General features: G+C 39.8%; 1 protein-coding gene across 1 annotated transcript in view; it reads left to right on the forward strand.

Moving 5' to 3' along the window:
• The window catches only part of SLC35F1 (solute carrier family 35 member F1), a 240,289-nt gene that overhangs the window by 123,898 nt on the left and 94,747 nt on the right, over positions 1–21,644 (forward strand). The window contains exon 2 of the mRNA XM_074150484.1: positions 10,290–10,465. Coding sequence (XP_074006585.1) covers positions 10,290–10,465 — 176 coding nt within the window. The remainder of the gene's footprint in view (positions 1–10,289; positions 10,466–21,644) is intronic.

Here is a 21,644-nt window from a genome sequence, read left to right on the forward strand (position 1 = left end):
TTTCCATCAGAGCGTTCAGTCAAGATTGGCTTATCAGTGGCAGGGGTATAGCAGGAGCTGTAACGCTCTTCACCTCCTTCTTTATCAACTGTCTCTCAATAGCTGTAAGACTTAGTCCATAAACTCCCATCAGTTTAAACTGTATTAGCACTGTACGGTAATGGCAAGAGAGCAATAAGAAGAGATGTTGTACTTCTTAGGGCACTAGTGAGCTATTTTTCTTGATACTGAGAATCATCCAGGTCTATTACTGTAGGCTCTCAGCTCCTCTGAGAAAACTGGTAGCTAATGATGGTCTTAACTGAACCAAAACTTTTAAAACCATTTCTCATATTATCTAAAGATATTCATCACTGTATTTATAATGTCCTGAGCCTCAGGCATAAAAACCACTGCAAGTGAGATGAACTAATGGAATTTGACAGAGAACTTCGTTTTCTTCAAGAGACAGAGAGCCATCAGTCCTTTCACGTCCCAGTTTCTTCCAACAGTGGAAAGCTCAGACTGGTACGTTTGGAACAGAATAAGAACAAATATCTATCTCATAAAAAGACATTTATCTGTGTGCTTTGTTCTTGAATTATAAAAATTACAGTGATCAGCAGCCCAATGACTGTCTAGCTTTCATAGACTAAAATGTAACATTTTCAGCAACTGTCATATTTCCTATGGAGTTCTAGCCTGAGAAATTACAGCTCACACTTAATCCTTACTTGAGTCCCTTATTCTATTTCTAAGAATGGAAATCTCCCGTTTTAAATTAATTTCCAGAAAATTATAGAAGAAGAGTTACTTGTTTAAAAGTACCATATTCCTCAATTAGTGTTTGTAACTAGTTTTGTAAGCTCTCATGTGGAAAGTTAATTCTGTCATTTATTATTCCAATTTAGATCAAATCTTTAGATCTAGGAGTCTTAATTTCTCTAGTCATACTTGGGTAGACAGTGACAATTTATAAAAGTGTACGACCTGCAACTAGCTTTTATTTGGCCAAAATAACCTGAAATGCAGTGCTTTTATCACATGGTCATCTATAATTATATTTTTTATTCCATCAGAAAGATTGGAATATTTTTGGTCTATCCAGGGCTCCCTAGACTGGGAACTTGCCAAAAACTGTGTATGGCAAGACCTCCATTCTTAAAGAGAACAGGCCTGTGGTGCTCCAAGTCCTGTGATTCGTAGCTGAAAAAGCACTAGGAACTTGCTGGTTGGAAGGCAGCTGGCTGTTTCAAAACTTAGCCATGTTTTTAGTAAAAACTTGCATTTTTTGCTTTGTTTGCTCACTGGTAGGATGTAGCTGACTATTAACAAGTTGCACCAACACCCCCCTGCCCTCTAATTTGCCTGTAATGATTTACCACTGGACTCCACCAAGATAGTAGCATGGAAATTTTGTCACCATACTTTCCTTTGCTATTTTTAAATGTATTTCTTATTAAAAAAAATTAAAAAGCGCCTTCTTTTCACTTATAGTCAGTGCACCACTGTCTCAGCAGTATATTGTTAAACGTTAAGTGCAGGGGTGAGTTTTATCTGTGTAAGAATAGTCTTAAAAAATTCCAGTTCCTTTGTTATTAAGGAGCTGTAAAACACATGTATTTGTGAGCATGTGTGTGAGGGATGTGTGTGAAGTTGGGGTAAAAGCTTATCACAAAGAAAACCCATTTTCAAGAATTGCTGTAATTGGCAATTCACAGGAGTTGGGAAATTTATTAGGTAAGATCTTATCTTAAGAAACCGCTCCAGAGACTCCCAAGACTTGCTGAATATGATTCTGCTTTGTTTTTATCCAAAGCCAGCAATCTGTGCTGGTCCCCCAAGCTGTCACTTAAAAGCAGCAGAGCCTGAGTCGGCCACAGCTTTGGGGCCGAAGTACCTAGACCTTGAACTGTAGTGAGCTCCCCAAAAGGCTCTTAAATTCCAGCCCAGTAGTATTTGAATCACAGTTAGAACCTTAACGCTTTAAATAGAAAAACCTCAGAGCAACTGGGAAAGCCAAAAGGTGAAGGATAAGAAACACACGCAGCTCTCCCCTTGCCCAGCATGTCCTTCCAGTCAACATGGTGACTGCTGGAGCTTCTCCAGCTCTTGGGGAGCACCAGCCGCACTGCCAGGCCTGGCTGTCCCGTCCCTGCTCCTCGGGGCCATCCCTGGGACACGGCATGGGCTGCAGCCCTCGGCTTCACACCGGGACTCCCTCTGCCTGCCGACGCCTCACAAAGCCTTCTTCCCGAAGGGAGAAACAACCCCACTTCCCTCCTGTGGGGCCTGTCCAAGTCAGTGACTTGTTACAGAAACATCATGGATAACTGGGAACATGCAGATGTAGCCAATGCCATGCAATACGGAGCTTCAGTCCCCTGAGGAAATACCTAGAAGGTTTGGTCCAGAGCCAGAGTGGGAATAAGGAGACAGTGGAGAGCTGGGGGGGGCAGGAAGGGTGAGGGTCAAGAGAGCAAGATGGCTCAGAGCTCCCCTCCTCTCATGAGCTTAAGGCATACAGACTTTTAACTGCCGTGAGAAGGAATGAATGAATTTTTTACTTCTGCCACACCTGGAAGGGCTCAAAGCCTTGGTTTAAAAAAAAAAATTAAAAAATTAAGTATTTTTTAGCTTAGTTGAGGCACAGAGCAGAAAATAGATTAGAACTCATGGGTAGCATTTTACTCCTTTGCTGGCTTTCCTTCAAAAATTAGGCCTAGGCTGTCAAGGCCTGGAGCTTTTCAGACCAGCCTGTAGATTTGAGATGCATGGAGTCCACAGTGCTGTCCTCTCGTAAAGAGGTTAAAGTGTTCACGTTGGGAAAATAAGGAGGTAATCCTCTCGAGATACTACAGAGAATCTGCATTTCTTCTGAGCATCAGTGGGAGCTTGAGGTGCTCTGCAACTCACCATGTAGAAAATTCACCCTTTGTGCCAAGATCAAGTACAAAGCCTATACATCATTTAAATGCAACTGAAGGTTTCAAAATAATGACTCAGTAGGAATTAAATGATGGATAGGCTTGGTGTTGCGTGGGTTTCACTCTCAGGTTTGTTATTAGAGTTATTCATATTCTAATGCAGCATATGGGTTTAGCTGGGATTCAGGCTTTGGTATTTCACTGTTCAATGATGGCTTGATGCCTATCTGCTGAAGATATTTTAGGTTGGTTTGTTCTTCCTTGCCAGAATATTAAAAAAATCTTTTGTTTAGGCCTTCAAGACCATTATATTTTTCTTGAGACATCGCCTAGAATGATCGTGGAGAACGTATACTATGGGAGTAGATGACCAATAGAATAAATGTGGTACATGTGCCAATGGTGTTATTATCAGTATGTATGTGGGGGATTTTGGATGCTCTTTAGTGCTATGAACATTTTATTATAGAATATTGTGACTACTTCTGCAAATTGCTCTAACGCAGTGTGCAGCAGCTTTGATGCATTAATTGAGGACACTTGCTGCAATTACCTTATTGAGAGAGGCAGATGAGGGGAAGGGCTGCATGTACCAATTTGTAGAATTTCTCCCCTGTGTAACAGACATGTCAGAATAATGGGAAAATAAGAAAAGATAAGTTTCCCTGCAAAATTAACGTAAAATCTTGTTCTCTAGTTGCAATTGATTTCAGAGCAATGCAGGACTAATAGGAGGCTTCATATGCTATGCAGACCTATTGGAAGATCTGCAGCTTTATCTTCCAGTGAGAGATCAGTTGATTGTCCTAAAAAAAAGTTTTACCAAATCTTGTTAATTTATTCTTTCACAAGCTGCCTATGTGTGCATTAAGTACGAACAGGCAAAATATGCAAGCAATGTCCATGTCCTCATTAAGCAGCTACTGAAATGTGGGGTGGTGTGGGAACGTAGGAACTCAGCCACAGTGGAAGAAGCCACATCCTCTGTGTGTGTATGTTGCGTGTGTGTTAATATTTGAGGTTTTGACATGTGTGCCGTTCCTGCTTTTCCTATGGTAATGTGTGTCAATGTTTTTATCGATAGGTGTTTAAGATAAGATTTCACCTTTAAGCCCTTAAACAAATTTGACTGGATTCTTATAGGGGCATAACTTCAGCTCACTTTGAATCAAAGTTTTTAAGACCTTGTTTTATTTTTCCTTGCGCTTTTATAGAAACATACTAAAATGCACTCAAGTGAAGAAGCTTGGCAAAATCACAGTGCTGTGACAGACATCATCAACTTCGCTACGGCATAGCAGTAATCAGTCTGTAAATGAAGTGTATCTGTTTTTTCTTCTTTTAAATACAAGCTTGGAACATTTGGAGCCATAACTTTGTATAGCAGTCATTACCATCACGGAGGAAGTGTGGTCCTGCCTGCAGGCCCGCTCTAACAGTGCTGTGGAGCAGCCTTTACAGATGTGTTCCTCTAGTGAAATCTCAGCTCAGGAAACAGACTGTTAATCTCTTGTCTGCTGGAGCCTGTGGCATGCTGAAGGATTAACATACCTCATGCTAGAGATTAAAAGTAGCAGTAGCCTCTGTTCTTTACCCTCTGTCGTACCCTTTAACTGATGCAGTGGGGACCTATCAGTCGAAAGAGACCAAATGAAGTACAAAAGAGAGGAGGGAAAGCAATTAAGTTAAAAGAAAACTGACATGGAGAGTGCTTTAAAACAGGATTTAGTGTCAGAATAAAACAGGCCTGAATGTTGAAATCACTTGGCCACCCTCTGCATGTCACTGATTCTCCGGCATGCAGCAGCTGTGATGGTGTGGCCCCTTCTGACTGTTGCACTGCACTGATTTTGTGTTGTGAATGGTGTTTTAATGTTCTGGGGAGGACATGGAAATGAACTAATAGTCAAAACTAAATGTTTTAACTTTATGAAAAATACTACAAGAGAACCTGAGGATAGCTGTTTAGTACTTTATATCATGCCAGTGTATATGTGCTAGGAACCGAGCACTAGCTTCAGAGTTCTTTGATATGAGAGTGTCTGCTCTCTGCCTTCAGAAGTTTGTGGCATTATCATGGCTGATAAACAAGGAGAAACTCAAGCGACAGAAATTTCCGTATGCCTGGAGGAGCAAGTAAAAATGATGCACAACAGCTACCAGCCCAGGCATTTAAACAAAATGAAATGGCTCCCAATGCGAAGATGAGGCTTTGTCTTTTCGTTCCACTTGTAAAGAGGTGATAAAGAAGTATTGTTTAATTTCTGTTAGGATATCATAAAATACCCAAGATACATGCCTAGCAGTGTGACACCTGGATGCTTAGGAGTAATTCTGACCTACTTCTTCAAAATACCCATCTGACTCAATATGAACCATTGGACAGATTAACTAGCAAGTATAACTACAGGGCAATTGATTTGATTGGTTCCAGTGCAGGATTTTTATTCAAGGAAAAAAAAAATCAAGGAGCAGGCCTTAAATTCATGGCTTACAGGAGAAGAATGTCTTCTATTTGCTCTGTATTAGTGAATGAGTGTTGATAGAATGAGAGGAAATGGCCTCAAGTTGTGCCAGGGGAGGTTTAGATTGGGTATTAGGAAAAATTTCTTCACCAAAAGGGTTATCAAGCATTGGAACAGGCTGCCCAGGGGAGTGGTTAAGTCACCATCCCTGGAGGTGTTATAGATGTGGTGCTTAGGGACATGGTTTAGTGGTGGAATTGGCAGTGTTAGGTTATTGGTTGGATTTTATGATCTTAAAGGTCTTTTCCAACATAAATGATTCTAGGATTCTATGCATTCATGAGATTAAAATTGAGAGACAAGCTGAAGATCTTCCTCTGTTTTAACTTGACTTGAGTAGATGCTGTTGATCTTAGTGAGGGAAAATGGGATTTTTGAAGAATTGCTTTATTTTGATTTAAGCATAATACAAGTAGAGAAATAGAATAGCACTCAACTAAAGATAAATTGAACCCAAAGGCAGAAAACTTCACTTTTATAAAGCTTTTTGTAGTCAGATTCTTTTTTGGTGTTATGTTTGAAGGCACTCAAACTATACGGCTTTTCTTCACAGTATGAATGAATGTTGCTTCCTCAGTGAATGAATGTATTACTGAAGCCAGCATGATAGACCAAAGTCTTAGGGAAGAAATAATCCTTTGTGCCAGCCTTTGAGTAGTGGAGGGTATGAAAACCAATGGGAAAGTGTTGCAGGTAGGAGCCATGTTGCATATTTCAACAATGATATTTAAGAAAGATACTAATGAATGCCAGAGATGACAGCAGTGACTTAGTTGCTTTTTGCTCTATCTAAAGGAACTAGTAGGTTTTCCACAGCCATTGGAGGCTTCTTTTCAATGTTTGCTTGCTGCTGCTTCTTAAAAAAAGAACAGGTATGTTATTCTTCTCATCCAGGCATTAAAGGCTCAGGAGCTAAAGCTCTTATCATTGTTGCCAGGAAAAATGAAATACAGATAATGCTATCAGGCGTTTTCTGTGCAATTCAGGCATCTTACACTGGTTATTAGGGTTATTGTATTATTCTTTGTTGCTGCTGACATTGTCACTAATTAAAACAAATAACCAAATATTTGTTTCTACTTTTCTGCTTGGAGAGAGATGAATTGTTCTCTTTCATTCACCCAAGGCAAAAATCAGCATTTAATTGATCTTGTACTTTGGTTTCTCTTATTTATTCAGTTCACCTGTTTTCCATGGTAGTGGTTAGTGTCTGTTGCAACCTACACTGATGAGAGGAGGGGAGCATATCACATCTTCTGTGCCCTTACATGTCATTCATGTCTGTAGTGGACATACCTTTAGGTATGGCAGGAGAGTTAATGTGGGCATAAGCAGTTTTAGGAATAATTATACTTATAAAATGGATCATCTTTTCTTGAAGTCTGAGCACTTCATGGACATTTGAATTAGTTTTGCTTGAACATCTAACTTATGCTACTCTTTGCACTGAGGAGATAATAAAAGAAGAGACGCATCTTTCTATGTCACATATCATGTGTGAAATGTTTAACTAAGTTCTGGATGGAGGAGGAACACGACAGCTTAATTTCAGAATAAGTTTTCTTACATAATTAAAAACACCAAATGTGTGCACAAATCAGAGACAAGCAGTACATATCAATATCATTTATGCAGTCAGTGTTTTGAAAGCCGGTGGCATCGACAGTAGTGCTTGCACTGGTCTTCCACAAAGCAGTTTTCTGCATTTCTTACATTGCTATTCAAAAGACAATTTCTACTGAAAGGCTGTTTTAAGATACAGAGATTATACTCTGATCTACATCCAGCCTTTATGTACAGCCTTGGAGATGTTCAGGTTCATAGTCTTGATTCTTGTTTGTGTCTGTTTTTACTGAACTCCTAATTACCGTTTGTCTTGACTTCAGTAATACAATACCGAATGGAATTTTTGACATATTTTGTAATTGATAGAAGACACAGAAAGCTATTCTAAATTACTTGTTTGGAAGAAGAAAATTTGAATTACTTTGAATTACCTTCTTGTTTTTATGTTTATGAAATGTAAAATATAGAAGCTGAGGCTTATATATATATGTATATATAGACATAGCTGGGGCTATATATATATATGTAAGTCTGTAGATGGCTGCTTGAACTCTTTAGGAGAACTGCCACTTCTAGATGCGGTTGAATGACTTTCCAAAGAATCAACCATGAAAAAAATATGTCTGTTTTATAAATTGCAAAATGGCAATGACAGAATCAAAATGTACTCCAGAAAGGGCTAGAGTTACCATACACAGCCTTGAAAAATTACGTGGTGTTTTTCATTTTTTGTTGGTTGGATTTTTAATATAGAGGTCTGTACTGCCTGGTTAGGCCTGGTGACACACCTGAATATAGAGAGCTGAGATAAAGAAGTTATGCTTTTTATAAGACCTCATCAAACTTCCCACCAGTCTGAAAAAAGTGTAATGATTAGTGATGTCCAACAGCTAACTGCCATATGGAGCAAAGAATATATTATGGGGAAAATCCTTTCATGAGTTAGGATATATTTAGCTTTCTGTAAATCTAAGTAGGATCCAAGATGATTCTTTGCAGAACAGATGCAGTCCCACAATGGATGTAACACAACATTTGCGTATGGGCATAGCTGAGATACAGAGAACAGCTAATAACCACCTGCATCCTGTGTAAAGCAGGTGACATGTTTAGAGATACAGATTTGCAAACACTTAATTTACTAATGAAAAAAACCTACAAAAACAGCAGTAGGCAAGAAGACAGCCCTGTGTGAAACTTCATTGCAGGAGGACGACGTAGGAAATGCTAACCAACTAAATGAAGAACTGTGAACAAGTTTACAAGATTAATATGTGGATTTAAATTGCAGTCACTATTCATATTTCCTATTCCATATCAACAGGATAACAGGTAATGGCAAGAACTGAGGTTCCATAGTTTTGGCAGCATTTGCATCAGAGTCTCAGATGTCATCTCCATGGAGCGTGTTTGTTTCCCATGGTTATGTTTCACAGTAGAGTGAGTAACGTGGAAGTGGAGGCAGCAGTTGTGGAGTCTTGCTACTTATCCAGCAGTCTCCCGTCAAAACACAGGGTTTAGCACAGTAAAGTTAGTTCTCTTACTCTCTGTGTCAGGCAGTTCGTCAGCAAGGTATGTTAGCTGAATATAACTACCCAGCCTCCTGTGCTTTCCAGTCTGTTTGGTTGAATCACACCATGACTGACACCAAGACACATTAGTGGGAGGATTGTTTATGAGAAAAAGGGAAACAAATTTGACACTTGAGTTTACCAGGAAAGTTGTTGCAGGAGCACAGATGCTCATTGCTGCTGAATATGCACAGCCAAGGTCAGGGAAATCTGTCATGGAAAGCAAAGCAGCATTGAAGCCATTTTTTTTAAGCATCTGGCAGAGGAGCACACACATGAAATACTGTTACAGCTGAGCAGAGTGCTGCCCTCCTTCCTCTACTCCCTTAGGATTGCCTGATCCCTTTTCCTTGTACCAGGCTCTAATGAGACATTGCAGAGCATGCTCCTCTCCCACCTTCCCCTCTCCTTCGTGGCTTCCCCCAGGGACATACAGCTTCTCTTTTCTGGGGGCTGGTGACAGTGACAACAGCAGCCCGATGGGCTTGGACTAAACATCTCCTTCCAATGTCCTTTTGCTCTCCCTTGCAGTCATTGTACTTGCTTCTCTTCCAGGCTAACACTTTTCCATTTAATTCTTCTGCACAGGAAGGTGTAGCTGTGGAGCAGGCCTGGTCAGCATGAAAGTACTGACACATGGGGAATCTGGGAGACCTCTTACAGTTCATTTAAAAATACACATATTGCTGTGCTGCGGGTATAGGAGAGCCTGTGACAAAGATTGGAAAAGCGGGATTGTTTGGAATGAATTGGGCTGTGGGGTTAGATAATAAATTCTACAGGAAAATAAAAGAGAGAAAGATAGTTGGAAAGGAAAACGATTCCACTGAGAAGACTGAAGAAAAGATATAAAAATAATATACATTGTAAAAGGGTGGGCTTTCAGATATAGCAGTTTCTTGAGTGAAGAGAAGAAAACTATAGGAAAACAAAGAACATACACAAAAGAAGCAACTATCAGAGACCTGTAGGGAGAGAGAGCAGGGAACACTGTAATAGAGGAAAGCAGAGGAGACTGGAGATCAAAGTCAAGAAACACAGATTAAAGCAAGAAGCCAAACCAGAAAATACATTTTTAAGAACCAGGAGGAGACAAGAAAGGAAAAAGTGGAACCTCCTGTTCCCGCCAAACAGAAGGGGAAGTCAGCAGTGACAAAGATGAAAGAAGAGAGACCTGTATTTGCACGGTAGATGGAAAGAATACTTTATGTGATGAAATGGAAATGAAATGAGGGGAAGGAAGTTATACGTTAAATTCTTGTTGATGGTGAAACACAATAAAATCCTTTCTCTGCTTTTTCTCTGTGGCTACTAAGTCCTGGAAGAGCTGGGTTTCCTGCTCTATCTGAATGATACTCCTGGGTCTTTCTGTTAGGGAAGATGCTCGAAGGAAGCAGTGCTGGTTTTTTGTTGATTTAAACTATCATTTATCCATTGTGAAATGTGAAATGCGAAATTAAATGGTAGAGATGTACCATCTGCTGTTGTTTAATATGTGAATGAAAGCTAGTGTGTTTGGGCAATGTTTAAGCCCATGATAAGAGCAGAAATAATGGAAACGTTATGTCGGCTACACCCAGCAGATCCCTCATTGCTTGAAACATCATGTTTCTTCCTGTGTCTCTGCACTGTCGAACATGATTCCTGGAGGAGGATGAGCGTTTCTTCCTTGGTGAGGAGGCTCAGTGTTTTATGTCTTGTGTTTTTCTCCTTTCTTTTAGGGATCTCTTGCTGTCTGTGGCGCTTGGCCAGGTACTCTCCCTCCTTATCTGTGGCATTGGTCTCACAAGCAAGTATTTGTCAGAAGATTTCCATGCCAACACACCTGTTTTCCAGAGCTTCCTCAATTATATCCTTCTTTTCTTGGTCTACACAACAACATTAGCTGTCAGACAAGGTAAGTGCCTCTCTGAAACTGTTTTGTAGAAAACAGCGAGGATAAAGACTTTTGCAGAACAACAAGAAGCAATGTGATTTAGACACATAGTCCATTAACATTTGTTACATGTTTATATTACCTAGTAATACATATTGGATGAACTGAAAAAAACCCAATAAATCTTCATTAGCAAAGAATGAATCAGTAGATATTGAGGATAGTGGTACAAAAAGCCATGCAAAAAAGAAACATCAGTACTTTTCACTTCCCAACTGTTTTCATGGGAATGCTCCTCTTACACCTGCCTCCCTGGCATCACAACCACATGCTCAGGGTTCACTTTCGATTTGACTGTGTGTCTTACTTGGAAATATTAGTATGCTTTACATGTTACCTAGGCTAAGGAGAGCTAAGATGCGAGCAAAAAAGATCTTACTAGTTCTAGTGGCTGATCAAGGCAATTCAATAGTTCACCTATTGTTAGAAAAAAATCGCAGCCAATTTTTAACCATTGGGAAGTAGGAGATGAGGGAATTCGGGGTGCTGTCTCTGTGGAGTGCTGTGTGGGCAGAGCAGCTCTACAGCCCTGCCACTGCTTTGCGACAGGGCCTGTGTAACCAATCTGACCTCCAAAGTGAGAAATCCATTATAGTATGCTTTGTTACTGGGTATCAAATCATTCTCTGTTTGACAGTGTATATATATATATATATATTATATAGGGGGTTTTGTGCCTTTCCTGACTATTCTTCCCTTCTTTGAGATTTCATGTCTAGATGAAATGTGGGAGGTGAATAAGTTTAAGTATATTTCTCACCCACTCATTTTCTTGTAATCATTTTATTTGTTCACCTTTGCAGAACACACGAATTAGAAGCAAAATAAAAGAAAAAATATCATGTGCTTTCCTGACTCGGCTCTCCTGACACAAGGAGGGAAGAGGTCTATTGAGAAAAAGTACTACAAAATGTACTAGGCCATGGTGCATTTATCAGCATACTGAGAGGTTCATATTTTCATAAAGGAAAAAATATTTCTGGATCATTCTTTGATGGTGCATCTTTTAATGGTTTGAGAAAAACCCTGAAGCTTAAGTTCTTCACTTGTAGTATAGTCTTGTGATACAATACTATAAAGTGTTCCAAAACAGCAAGAACTTCATTTCCATGCAAAAAAATGAGCAGTCAAAAATATACCACTGTGCTCCAGCATGAAGCGCTTAAATCATAGAATCATGTATTACAACTTAAGTTTTATAAACCTTTGTCTCCATTGACATTTTTCAGAAGCAGCGAAGGCTAATCTGTGGAGGAAATTTCAGTTCTTATATAAGGAGAGATTGCTCAGGCAGTGTTTCGCTGTCTTGGTATTTCAGATTGTGTAGGGGGAAACATCACCACATGCTTTGCTCTGCAAAAAGTTTAAAATGTGTATTAGTAGCATCTTTCTGGAGAACTGTGTTTAAAAATAATTCTTCTGAGTATGGAATTGTCTATATGTTCACAAGTTCTGTCCCAGAAATGTCCTTCTTGGGACTGATTTAGATACTGTGGAGCCAAGTCCCTATGACTTTTAAATAGATTTTACTCTTTTGAAAATGCTAGCTTGTGAGAAGCCAACATACTGCTGTGCATTCCAGGGGTTTATTTAGAAAAATGTTTGACACCTGCTATATATCAATATTTCAAAAATGCTATCAAGCACTCTGTTTTACACATATAAATATGTATTAAAACTGTACTCTATTTTTTTTAATAATTTTCTTACTCTTTAAAAACTCAGTGGTGGACTAAAGAGAGTTTGTCTGAGCTATCTGTTGTGCCAGTAAGACAGATTTGGGAAGTGAATTGGGAAAGTGTTAGGGATACGTGAAAAATATTTTCTGGACAAGTGAGGAGGGTTGGGGAAGGTGTTTGAACAGGCCTGTGGTTGAATACGGACCATACAAACAACCACAGCACAATGTAAAGAGTACCAACAGAATAGTCTGGAAAAGGAGCTGTCAAAAAAAAGAAAGACGGTTTGATCCAAAAAAAATCCAGAACAAAATTGGCCACAGAAGCAATGAAAGCAATGATCCAGGCACTCAGCATAAAATTCCTGCTGAATGGTATAGCACTACGCAGCCAACTCATTTAATATTGCCAAGTGATTGAGCCTGACATTGTCTTTTTGCTTGTGTATTTATTCAAATTCATTATCTGTGTTTGTTCCACTAAGGCAGTTTTTCTAGCAGTTCTAATCATCTGGCTTCATTAACAGATGGAAATCACATAGTAATGATATTAATTTTATACGGAATGATTCTGTTCTGAGTGCTGGGAACATCAGAAGGCTTTTTTTAAGTGCAGTTCTCCTACTCTGTATGCAAGATTTAAGATTCTTTAAATTATCCTCTTTCTCCTTCAGAAATCAAACCATCGTAAGTTGGCAGGTAGTCAAAAATAACTGCATCCCTTTGTCTTTTTCTTTTCTTGCTTTCTTAATCTCTGGGAGTTTTGCAAAAATGTGCTGGCTAAGGAGGCGTCACTTGAGGCAGCCAAAAAACACCTTCACTGTAGAACTGAAAACTATAATTTCAGGAGACACAAGAAACTCCTCTTTCCTTAGAGACTCCAAATTTTGATTTACCGTGCATCTCCTTTGACTTAGCCTTCCCGCACTGTTCATCTTCTTGCCCCATACAAACTCCCTGAGTGATACTGAAAACACAGAATTTGCAGTGGTCTCTGAAAATCATCATTGGCAGATGATTAAAGCTCCTGATTCCTGAGCTCCTCTGACTAGAGCTTTCTGCAGTGAATGCCCAGCTTCCAGCAGCTAAAGTTTGTCCATGGGCACCAGCAGTTTCCACTACATTTTTATATTGTGGATCCAGGAAGGTTTTTGTCCAAAATATTTTTATCACAGCCCTTTAGCAGGTGCAAAGATTAGGACTACCACCTTGCAATGAATCCATATGTGATCAGACTGTGTAGGAGATGCACAAGTCCTGCAGGTGCCAGAATCTCTGAGTACTTTTAAGCTTTATTCCCATGTTTAAAAAAAAAAAAAAAAAAAAAAAAAAAGCTCTAGATGGGGAACCAGTTTGAATGCAGTAAAATTGCACTTAACAGTTTTAAGCAATGAAGTCCATATAAGTATGGTTTTTCATCATTACTGTAATTTTGTTCTCATGACCAGAAATAAGCAGTGACAAAAATGTTACAAGGAGATCCGTTCTTGTAGGATTTTCATATGAGCCTTAAAACTTGGATGCTACTCAGATAGTGCTTATGAAATGGGAAAGAATTTGGCCAAACTGGGATTTTCCTGATGCAAAATCCAAACACCTTTTCTGTCAGTTGAACACTGAAGTTTCTGTCAAATGATGAGTATGATATCTAGAAAACTCTCACTTTTATTCTGGATGTTTTTGTGTTCATTTTAATTTTTTTTGTTATATGTAAATTGAAGTGGAACATATTATTTCCCCAAAGAGGTGAATGCAGAGGTTCTTCATGGTTATGAATGCACACACCCAGGCATACATAGATGCCAGTACCCACTTGTCTACAAGTACATACTCATTAGTGCTTCCAGTCCAATGCTCATTAATGCACCACTGCTTACGTCCGAATATAATTCTTTAGGAGTTTTCTTTGTAATAGAACAATGCTATAAAATTAATGTCCCTAATGCAGCATTATAAAGCAATGAATGTCATTATGTTTTATCTGGCTGATAGATGGCAAAAATGTAATAGGTAATAAAGACCTCCTCAGTTCTTTCTCTTGAGGTAACTTCTTCTCATGCCTGTTGTTTTCACAGCCAAAACCTGTATTTGTCCATGGTAACACCTCTGAGTTGAGAAGAAGGTTTTAACACATATTATTTCAACTCAGTCTCCTCGTCAGCAGAGGATTGCACTTAACAAAATCTTGTCAGGACACTTCCAGATACTCCTTTTGGGCTGTGTGTTATTATTAATTGAGGAAAAGAAAAGCCTTGGCTCTCAGGAAGAAAAGCCTCCTGTCAGTGAAATGGAGCAATGGGATGTAGAGTAGTGGAGATTAGTTTTAACACCTTAAAAAGCAGCAAGTGGGAAATTGTCCATAGTGGACCAGAAGGTGTTAATTACTAACAGTCAACATGGGTGCAAGCATCAGCCACTTGCCGTCAAAAATAAATTACTTCTAAGATTCACCTCACATATGCTACAAATGAAAACAACACATCTACCAGACATCATTAAAAAAGAAAAAATATGAAACTGCTATTTTTTTTTGTTATTCTGGAAAATGAGCAATGAGGGAGAAGTAGAGATGTCTTTTGAACAGAAGGGAACCATAAAGCCTTAAGGGCCAGATTCTGTGAATAGGACTCCACATTGCAAGCTGTTCCTTTAATTTTAGAGCAACAAGTTACCGAGTATTTTCAGCCCACCGTTACTGAGGGCTGGCGATAATTTGCTAGTTCAGAAAAGGTTTTATGAATCTGTATATGTCTGGATGAATTCTGCTTCTAGGCTAAGTGATGAGGTTATAGCACATGTCAATGGAAATATGGTTTTCCCTAGAGTAACTGTCATGTCTTAGATTTGACATATAATCAGATGTGATCTGTGCCCCTGAGTCAGGCAGAGAGTCCTGTGAGATTGTTAACAACTGCAGTCCTGTTACTGGAATATAATTTTTTCTGCATATCTATCTAGGATTGGCTTATGACATTAGTATCTCAGTCAAATGTAAATTCCTGATTTATCTGCTATTCAAATATGTATCTCCATTTAGATATATGACACTCCCCAACACCCTTCCTGCTTCCCCAGAATTGACTGAAACAGGCTATTTGAAGGAAAGTAGAGCACTATATAGGAGTTGCTCTGTTTTAGTGCGGTGATTGACAGCTATTTATTGAATGATAGAAAGGGTAAATGTCTCCTTTTTTTACTCAGTTTCATTCCACTACCCACGTTGTAGTAACAGAAAGCTAGCATTTTGCACTTAACTTAGGTAGACATAGCAGAGTATCTTCCATATTAACATCTTTTTTTTGTCAACTGCCTGTAAGAACACACCAGGGAAACAAAGGGAGTATATGATTTAAGCTGATCAAACTATATTAGATATAATGTACTTTGGGCAATATGTGTTGTACCACTGAGATGAAATGTCTTCTGGAAAGGCATCGATCCCATCGGCATTCACAATGAGAAGCCTTCAGAAATATGGGACTTTCTGTTCACTGAGGATGACAGGGAGTGATTTTGATTAGAAAAGATGCATTTCATCGTTGTTCAGTTTCCTAAGTATGCTCGTGCCTCTGCTGTCAAGCTCACCAGCTTCAGTGTTGAACAAAACCTGCACAAACTGCAGCCAAGCAGCTTTATGGTCCTCTCTGCCTGTGACAAAAGTGGTCCTCGGTCCCTCAAGGTGGTGACCCAGCCCATACCCTGGCCTGCAAACACATGGCAGATGTGGCAAAGAGCGGCAGCGTTCCCCTTGAAGCACAGGGGAAGGCACATGAAGCTGGCCCAGCACCTCGTGGCCCTCCTGCTGGTTGCAGAAATGGAACATGGCAGCAAGCATGGCTTGGGACCAGTGAAAAATAATAACCTCCAGGTCTTTGGTATACTCATAGCAGCACTGCAGAGTCTCCCTGCTGTGTTGCACTTTGCAGTCTGCAGTGCACTTTCTCCTAATTACACTGGGCTTCTAATTAGGGATGCCAAACTGTGTGGGATATGTTTATTATGAAAATGGTCAGCCAAACAGTCCTTTTGTCTGGGCTTTGAAGAGCCCTTTTCATATTCAGAGGGAATTCTGTACTTCAGGAGAAAGGAAACAAGAATGCTGGCTATTTACAAGTACTTCAAATTGCAGGGATCTTTTTTGTAATGTGCAATTTTCTGTTTTGGATAGCATGTTCACAGGAGCAAGAATTACGACATATTCCATGTTCAGGATTTGCCTATCACATCATGGACACCCAGCAAGCTAGCTAGAAAAAAACAGTATGACTAGAGCCAGATTCCTGTTCAGTCCCATTTATATCATCATTGTGTTTGTTTAGATTTTCCCTCTACTTTCAATTGAGTTTTAAAAATTTCTTGCTGTAAAATGCCAAATGCTGCTGCACTCTACTGCATGAACCTTTATTATTTTACTCTATAGGCGGTTACGATTCAGTGAGGCATTAAACTTCTCCTGTATTTATAGTCTCCATACAGGACCTTGGCATCCTATTCTTTATGATAGTTCCCCAAAACCACAGAATTTCCCTTTCCAGTCCAATGAAGTCTTCTTGCATTCTTACAGAATAATACAGAAACAGATGCAATTTCAAAAGGGTATGATTTACTCCACATAGCTGATAGGAAGACAGAGTAAAAAACCATAGACCACCTTGGTGATACAAAGGCAGGGTTGAAACCAATAGATTTGACCTTTCTGTCTTTTGCTTTGTTTTGTTTTGCTATTCCTAGTGGAGAGGTTGGGTGGTTTTTTTAGTCCTCGGGGTTTTTCATTGTCAGCTGTCCTTGTTACACTAGGCAGCAAACAGATGCTTTCTGCTGTGGCCCTGCTGCTCTCTTCCACCCACACAAGGGACCAGGCATCTCAGGGTATCTCTGGGCTTAATCAATTTTCATTTTCATCAGGTGCATTTTGCTTTGCCAGCTGTTTAACAAGGTACGAATAAACACTTACAGAGAGGAATCCTGGCCCCAAACGTAGTGAAAATGTGTTGGCAGATAAAGGCTCTAAAGAAACTTCAGCCCTTTCTTTCTAGTGATTTTATTTCTCAGTTCCGTGCTCCTGATTGTTAGGTTAAGTGCTTGCTGTCTGAACACACAGCACACGTCCTGTGTTACAAAATATGTGTCCTTCTGTTAATCCTGGCCAGAGCAGTATAGTCTGTCTTGCATCGTAACATTGGAATAAATCATGTACAGCCCACAGCACATACAAACTGAAAATTGGAAAGTACTGTTCCTTTAGGGTGCAGGTGGCAGCAGTTAAGCATGAACACTGTGCGTCATGGTTTAATGATGCAAACATTAATACACTCATGATGACCCCAAAGCAATAAAGGCCAGGCCTAATCAAGCATCCATGCTGTAGCATTTTCTGTAATAGTATCTCATGATTCCTGATGCAGCTTATTCAGTCGAGAGATGCCTCGTTTTACTAGGTTGCTTTCAAAATAGCTTTGCTTCTCTGTCGTGGTTCGGTTTTACTTCAAACCGGGACATTCTCCAAGAAGTATTCTTTGTGCCATCAGAGACAAAAGAAGGTGTAAGAAGGCATTGAGTGAAAGGACAGGAGCACCTCATTTTTCCTCTGCCTGCTGATGCAGACAAGAGAACACCAAAAAAATGGGAGTTCCTCCTGCCCTAAATGTGGAAATGGGAGGTCTTGTCCACACAGAAAAGTAAATTTGTACAAAGGTTGCATGTGAACCAGGGGTACCTCTCCTTGTAACAAAGTCCCTGGAGGATTCAAATCAGGCAGTTCAACACACAGGTGCTCAGGTCAGTCTCACTTCAGGAAGTTCAGACCTGGTCATGTTTCTGGCTGTCAGATTTATGCCCTCAATGAGTTTCTTCTAAAAAAAGCATTCAGATTTGCACCATGGTTCAAAGACTGGTGCATATTTTATGTGAGCAAATCTTACAGGCAATAAGTGCAGTGAGCATAAAAGGGATGCCCAAGCTTTAGGCTGGCCGAAGTCCTGGGTGATGGACCATGTTTGCATCAAGATGCTGCATCATGGCTGTAAGGCAATGTTTGTACTGAATATACTACTTGAGAATAAGCCAGTTTTACCCTGGAGGTAAATGTACATACAGTTTAGGAACATTTAGCCAGATGTGGCCATTCCATGCCAGTAAGTCCATAAATAGAAACCACAGATGCAATAAAATGGGAGGCAGTGCAGTTACTCAGCTCACAGCTGCCACATCACAGGTAGCTAGTGGAATTTAGCAGAATCAAAAAATTGTCAGTGTGGTGTTTTATACTGTGATACTTTGCTTGGTGATTCCAGCACCTAAATCTGAGACTTGGGGCAAATCTGCAACATATTTGCAAGCATTTGTGTTTGGATCAGGGTTTAGATTTTGTTGCTGAGCCTCAGAAGCTCCCTCTTTGCACACTTATCCAGATACCGTGCTAGCCTGTCAAACATGCTGAACACAAGCCTGTGAGTACCAGTTTGAGAAGATAAACCTTGTCACTAGAGGCATGAATGGGCAGGCTGGAGGAAGCCCTGATTAAGTGCAGTTTGAACACTTCTGCAGCTTCCTGCTTGATTTGCATCCCCATCTCTGCAGCTGCATTAACATGTATTTGTATTTGTACCACAGATTCAGATAGGGGCACAGATGTTATGGGTAAAAGAACCAAGGCTTTTGAGCCTGCTGAAAGCCAGACATTGCATGGCACAATCCTGGAAGTGCTCGGATACCGTGGCAGTGAGCTCGTACCGAGCGTTGAAATTTGGTCCACAGTATCAGAGCATTGTGCAGGGGTGAATATGGTTCTCAGTAATTTTATTTGAGGGTAAAGGAGCTCTGTATCTAGCCCACATTGTGTCACGGTATGTCAAATAATAAATTATCTCTGAAGGGTGTGAGCTGAATCACAAACAGTTGATTTTCTGTAGAATTAAGGGATAACTGTCCTTTGTAGTGTTAGTATATAGGCCTGACTACTCTTCTTAATACATAAGCATCTCAAGTGCTGTTTACAAAACCAACCATCCCTTCCCACCACAATGAGGGAAGTTAATGGTTCTGATAAAATAGTGAACCCTTGATCCTACAGCTGTAAGCAGAATGCAAGGATTGTCTCTGCCACTTCATGCAGTATCAGTATTTGCCTGTGATTTATTGAATATTTAAACATTCATCAGTTCAAGCAGCTAGCCAGGGCAGCAGGATCCACATTCAGCACACGTAGCTCCAGTGCTCATACGGGAGATTTGAAGTGTGGTTACAAGATGATAACTGTATTGCCTGAAGGAGATAAGTCCCGCTCTGCCAGAATGGTGCTTTGTATGTAATTAGTGTAAAAATTCAGAGGAATAGAGTTTATCCTTGTGATCGTCTTTCTCATTAAAAAAGAATCATAATGAAAGAACAAAGCGGTCCCTGCAGTGAATTGGATTGCCTTCCTAAGTTTTCATTAAATCAAAGACTCGGCAGCATCCCATTTTGCAGAGCCAAGTTGTAAACTGTACACAAGACTTGCAGCAAAGTCCCTATGAAGATCACATCCTTTCTGAAGGTTTGGAAGTGCAGTGTGTTTCTCTTACATAGGAAATAGCCCACCTCTCCACTTCTTTTTTGTTTTCATTATCTTCTTGTAACAAGATGGTACTGGAACAGAGGAAAGAGCAAAGAGTGTATGTAATGCTTCAGGTAACTCGCAGCCACAACTTTAAAATTTAAATCTAAGTAAACTGCTTTTTCTAAAATAAGGACTATGAGACAGCATGAATCAAGGGAATAAGGTTATGCTAGTGGGGAAAATATCTATTTTCAACTTATTCTTCTGGCTCACACTTAATACCAAGCCATAATACAAGCAGTAATTTCCTCTTCCTTCATCTCCATTTTCAGGGTAATCCATATTATTATTGTTAAAACTAAATACATCTTTCAGGGAAAAATATACAAACACCCTTTAAGTTTTTCCACCATTTTGTAAGCATGTTTTTTCCTGTATATTTGGCTGAGCTGTTAGCCGTTGGCATATGGTTACTTCAAACTCCTGTTGCATTTCTAGATGATAGTGCTATAATAATAATTGCAGCTTCATCTGAAGAGTTGTTTACAAATTTAGCACTCAATGTGCAAGCTGCAGTTGTGCTGTATGCTCTCTCCCTTCTGCTCATAAGCTGCCGAGTGCAGGCGGGAGCACCAAGTCACTTCTGGAAGATGCTCAGAATTCAGGGACCTGGGGACTCACCTCTTGGCTTAGATCTCCCTTTGGCTGAAACTTTGCTTCATAAACCCTGAGGATGCTTTAGACCCAGGTGGCTACTGAATAGAGCAACTCAGGGTCATTACCAACCGGCTCTGTTAGAACCTCTCCCTACATTATCTTTCCTGATTTAGCATTAAAGAGAAAAGGAGAAGGATTATATATGCTGTCTAGCAGTCTCCTCCATTCCTTGCACACATTTCCCCCGATAGCAGGAAGAATCTTTGAGGGAAGGTGGGAGCTTTGCTGACAGGTAGTGAGCTTCCCGAATAAACAGGGGAGGGAGGGATCATGTGCATGTCTCAGAGGAGCGTTTACTCTTTGGTTTTCAGTAATATGACAGTGACAGTCAATTCACAGGGATATTTTTGTAACTGTTACAGAAATATAGCAAATGAAGTTTCAAAGGAAAATTATACATCTGTACCTTTTCTGAGTTAAATATTCATTAACTTGCTTCTGGGCAGCTACTAGAATGTTTACGCAATATCATTTGTCCATGCTTCTCTGAATATCTGTCTGCAATCTGATACCAGGTTTGGTTTTGTTTGATTCTAAAGGAGATTTTAATACCCCAGCATAGAGGTGGACTACCACTGCTTTAATGAAATGGAACTGCACTGATTTGCACGGTGGATTATATAAGTGAAGGAGTTGCATGTTCATGACAATGAATTATGATATATGCTGGGTTTTTTTTAGTTGCTATTTGAAATCTTTTGTCTGATCATGTTCTTGAGTATCCTATTAAGATTTCAGCTGCTTGGCGTACAAGAGGAACAACTAGTTAGTGCCCTTATTTCCTATGTTTGGCATGTAAGAGGTTTGGCTCCATTTTAAAGAACCTGTAGTGGTTTAGAACACATAAGGGTTTGCCCTTATGGAGTGATCCGAAGAGCTTTTTCATGCATACACATATAATTACATACATGCACACACATACAGACGTGTACAAAAAACCCCTATGTATTATCAGTAGAATTTATTTTTAGTAGTTGCTAAACCATGACAGTAGTATTTTATATTGCTTATCATCTCAAGATCCCAGTGAACTTCAGGTGTTCCTGAGCCAGGCTTCACACTTATTCAGACAGGTGTATGGTAAGAAACAGGCCATGGTGTAACCAGGAACATCTCATGTCCATTGACAGCTTTTATAACAGTTCAAAGTGATGAAATGCTATAAAGGGGACAGAAGCTTGCCAATAACTATGTGAGCCAAGTTGCCA

This window comes from Numenius arquata, chromosome 7, assembly GCF_964106895.1.
Source record: "Numenius arquata chromosome 7, bNumArq3.hap1.1, whole genome shotgun sequence".
Classification (NCBI taxonomy): Eukaryota; Metazoa; Chordata; class Aves; order Charadriiformes; family Scolopacidae; genus Numenius; species Numenius arquata.